The sequence below is a fragment of the Echinops telfairi genome, unplaced genomic scaffold (assembly GCF_000313985.2).
Source record: "Echinops telfairi isolate 266 unplaced genomic scaffold, ASM31398v2 ScPeMD7_25;HRSCAF=90, whole genome shotgun sequence".
NCBI lineage: Eukaryota > Metazoa > Chordata > Mammalia > Afrosoricida > Tenrecidae > Echinops > Echinops telfairi.
This window is the reverse complement of record NW_022103922.1, coordinates 21,607,693-21,612,121: the sequence shown is the minus strand read 5'-3', so window position 1 is coordinate 21,612,121 and position 4,429 is coordinate 21,607,693. Positions and strand designations below refer to the sequence as shown.

General features: G+C 39.3%; 1 protein-coding gene across 1 annotated transcript in view; it reads left to right on the top strand.

Moving 5' to 3' along the window:
* Positions 1-4,429, top strand: part of LOC123521593 (cyclin-dependent kinase 4 inhibitor B-like) — a 29,141-nt gene that overhangs the window by 18,989 nt on the left and 5,723 nt on the right. The window contains exon 2 of the mRNA XM_045289373.1: positions 3-118. Coding sequence (XP_045145308.1) covers positions 3-118 — 116 coding nt within the window. The remainder of the gene's footprint in view (positions 1-2; positions 119-4,429) is intronic.

The window sequence follows — 4,429 nt, the reverse complement described above, 5'->3', positions numbered from 1 at the left end:
CGGTGCCGACCTGCTGAGCCGCGCGGCGGCGCAGGGCCAGGCGCGGGAGGTGCGGGCGCTGCTGGCCTCGGGGGTGCGGCCCAACGGGCGCAACCGCTTCGGGCGCACAGCGCTCCAGGTGGGTGCGGGAGCCGCGGGAGGACCGGGCTCGCGGAGGAGTCGGCGCCCGGCGGGGCAGGGCTGGAGGCCCGATGCTGGGGCAGGGGAGACGTTCTCCGAGGGAGCTTGAGGCCGGGGACCTCCTGGGGAGATGCCCTGGACCGTTCAGAAGCCTGGCTGGGACGATGGGGGGCATTTGGGGAGGCGAATCTCGGGAGTGGTGTAAGATCTGGAAAGGGGAGCTGGGTCTTGCGTCGGAAAATGGAGGCAGAGACGTTCTTTATCAGAATCGGAGAACTTGAGAGATAAAATGAGAGGCTTTCGTGGATCAAGGAAACTCAGACTAGCTAGCTCGCCTGCTACTCCGAGGACGTTAATGGAAATCTCCTGCCTGGGAGTTTGGACTGAGCAGCCCCGGCCGTCTAGACCTTGAGCTTCAAACCACAAGGTCAGCCTTTGTAACCCCTCACACGTTCCGAGGGAGACAGATGAGGCTGTCTGCGCCTTCTCTAGCCTTCTCGGGAAGCCCCAGAGGTCCCACCCTGCCACTCTAGGGTCGCTGGGAGTCGTGGGTTTTTTGAGCCCGAATCCTGTCTTGGATAGTGATGGTTTGGGGGGGTGTTGGAATAAATACCGATATTATTCAAGTAACAGGTCGTGTGTGTGTGTGTGTGTGTGTGTGTGTGTATGTTTAATTTTAACGGAGTGGGGGAAGTGTATGCTGGTTGTAAAAAAGAACTTCAGACATTCGTATCCATGCGAGGAAGGCAAAATTCACACTTTCTTTCAATCTCGTTTGAGATATTGTTTCCAAAGTAGTTGAGAGTATTTCCTATTATTTTTGCTATGTTAACTTATTGATATACATCATTTATTTGGGACGGAGGTTTACTTTTTTTTTTAAGTTTCAAATTCTTAACTGTGGAAAAAAGTTTGATTTCTCTCCTCCCCCTGGTTGGGTGTGAGAGGGAAGGAAGGAGGAGGGTGGGGAACAGTACCGGAAAGCTAAGGGGAGGCCAGAGTCTCCCATGTGCTCTGTCTTCATTAACTTCCTAAATATTACATGAAGATACCCAATTCTTTCTAGCAGTCACTAACCTAATTAGATTCTGGTGGCAACAATAAGTTTTGGATCTAAAGAGCAAAAGTATAGGAAACAAATGCAGTTTGCCAAAACTCCATAACACAAAAGAAAGGATCCCTACACCAAACTTCACAAGGAATCTTCATTTTGTGAACCTATGCTTCCAAGACTATATTGTGTGCACTTTAACATTCAAATAGAAAATTAAAATGCTCTCAAACGAAATTTTGAGGACTTGAAGTGGGAAGACATTTTGAAATTTGAGAGGCGAGGTGCTTGCAAAAGAGAAGTAACTGAGCTTGCTAACAAATATTCATAATGCGTGTTTCGTAATTTAACAGCCTCAAAATGTTGCCAGCAGCCTGGAGACTTACTTGTTGGCCCTGGAACCCTGGTACATGTTAGGAGCAACTTGATTTGCTTAGAGACAAAAAGAAAAAGAAAGCTAGATAGTTAGTGCTTGACTCCTCTTTAATAGGGAGGTAAGAATATAGAAAAAAGGACAAAATGGCTGTGATTTAGGACTTCAGCCATTGGAAATATGAAATATTTTACATTAAAAACTATACCATTCATTTCTTACAAATAAATTCTTAAACTGGATAAAAGAAAGAAACTCTGCTGGTTAGACAGTGCTGACTCAGAGACATGCCCTGTGTGTTTCAGAGAATGTAACTAACTGCTTACAAGAGTTGTAACTGTTATTTCTCAAGAACAAAAAAATGTTTAAAATTGGGAATGGCAACTGGGGGAAGGAGGGGAAAAATGAGCAAATACCAGGGGCTCAAGTAGAAAGCAAATGTTCTAAGAATGATGAGGGAAACAAATGTACAAAGGTGCTTGACACAATGGATGTATATGTGATAAGAGTTCTACAAGCCCCCAATAAAATGATTTTTAAAAATTGGAATGGCAAAAAAAAAAAAGAAAAACAAGGCATCCTTCCATGGACTAACTCAAGAATTTAACATTGGCTTAACCTACAAAATCTATTGAGGATTTTATCACATTAATCTATCCAAGAAATAATCACCATCTCCATAGATATTTGAGAAGCATTCATTGAAAATCAACACATTGCTTAATGACAGAAGTAGCTTTATAAATCACTGAGGAACGGCTATGTTATTCAATAAACAGTGCTCAGAAAAATAACCCTACATATTGAGGGGGGGTAGAAATATGAATTTCTAGCTCACATCATATTCCAAAACAAATTCCAGATGGACTAAACGCTTAATATGTAAAATAAGATGTGGAAATTTTGAAAGGGAATATCATATAGTCTTGTATAACTTACAGGTAGAAAATAATTTCCTTAATAGTGGGGGGGGGGTTTAACTTATAAATGTGATTACTAGGGGGAAAGGACTATTGACAAACAATAAATTCAATGATGATTGAAAGAAAGGTTCTGCATATGTAGCTCTTAAAGAATTGTTATGGGGAGGGGGGAGCAGGGAGGCAGGAGGAGGGGAAAAAGGAAAATGAGGAGTTAATTCCAGGAACCCAAGAGGAAAGTGAATTTTGAGAATGATGAGGGCAACAAACGTATAAGTGTGCTTTACACAATTAAAAAAATTTTTTTTTTGCTTTACACAATTGATGTATGTATGGATTGTGATAAGAGTTGTATGAGCCCCAATAAAATGATTTTTTAAAAAGAATTGTTATGCCATGATTTTAAAATTATGTAAATCAATTTTAAAATCAACAATTAGGCAAAAATATGAACAAGTTACAGAAGAAATATAAATACCTAACAGGTTATCAAGATATAGCCACTCGATTGGATCTATCACATTAAAAAATAAAATATTGGCAATTTCATGTGATAATATGGTAGAAATAGAAGCTTTTATAAATGATGGAGATAGCTATTATTACAATCACTTTGAAAGTTATCTGTTAATATCTAGTTAAGCTAAAAATGTGCATATCTTATGAGGTACGGATTCCAATTGTAATGCTATTCTTTGGAGAAACTAGGCCACAGGAGTGCAAAGAGAATTTATGAGGATGTTCATTGGAAGTTCATTTGTAATTGCCAAAAATTTAGATACCACCTAAATGACTCTCCATAAGGAAATGTATATGTCAGTTGTTACTTAATAATTGGATTCTTTATTGCAGCAGGGAACATGAATGAGCTAGATTTATATGAATCAGCATATAAAATCACAAAAAATGTTGAATTAAGTAAAGAATGTTCCAAACTAATTCTTAAAATGCAATAGCATTTGTGTACATAGTTCAGCCACAAAACAGTAGTATACATTGCGTGAAACTGCATACATAATATGGTAAAAACATGAAAACAGAGGAGATACATTTCAATTTCAGGATAGTAGTTACTCTGGAAACAGGGAAGATTAGTATTCTTTGCTTATTTCTTTAGTTTGCTCCCTCCCCCACCCCCATTTAAAGCACTGTGTAGTAAAGAGTACATAATATTGACATTTTTATAAAATGAAAAAAGTATGTATATGGTTTGCATACTATTCATGCTCTTTTTCTGTATAGTTGAACTAGTTCACAAACTAAATACTTACAGGACATTATAGTAAATATCAAGCTAGTGGTTGGTTCCAAGGGGCCCCTGAGGATTGAGCAGGTGGCTCTGTCTGCCTGTATGTGCTGGTGGTCTTCCAGAAACAACATCCTAATGCTATGATATGAAGAATGAGAAAGAGCCACTTGGGAGAGAGGTGAGAAAATAGTATGTGAAAGCTATATAAGAAGGTATTTTTGGAAAACTGGGAGTCGTCTTGAGTAGTTAACATTAACTATAATTATAACTTTTCTACTGTAAGTAGAAAAGAGTACAGGGTTAGCTTCTGTAGACTATTGTTTGAAGAGTTAACCACTCATAGAAAGCTCTTGCTTCTAATTAGGTGGCCTTTTCTCCTAATACAGTGGTTCTCAACCTTCCTAATGCCGGGACCCTTTAATACAGTTCCTCATGTGGTGGTGACCCCCCAGCCATAAAAGTATTCTCGTTCCTACTGTATAACTAATTTTGCTGCTATTATGAATCATAATGTAAATATCTGATATGCAGGATGTGTTTTCATTGTTACAAATTGAACATAATTAAAGCATAGTGATTAATCACAAAACAATATGTAACTATATCTTGTGAAATATTTATTTCTAATTACAAATAAGTGAAATTTTGTCTTGAAGCAAAACACCGTATCTGCATGTGGATGGACCCGCTTGGAAATGGAGAGAGGAGCTGGAAAT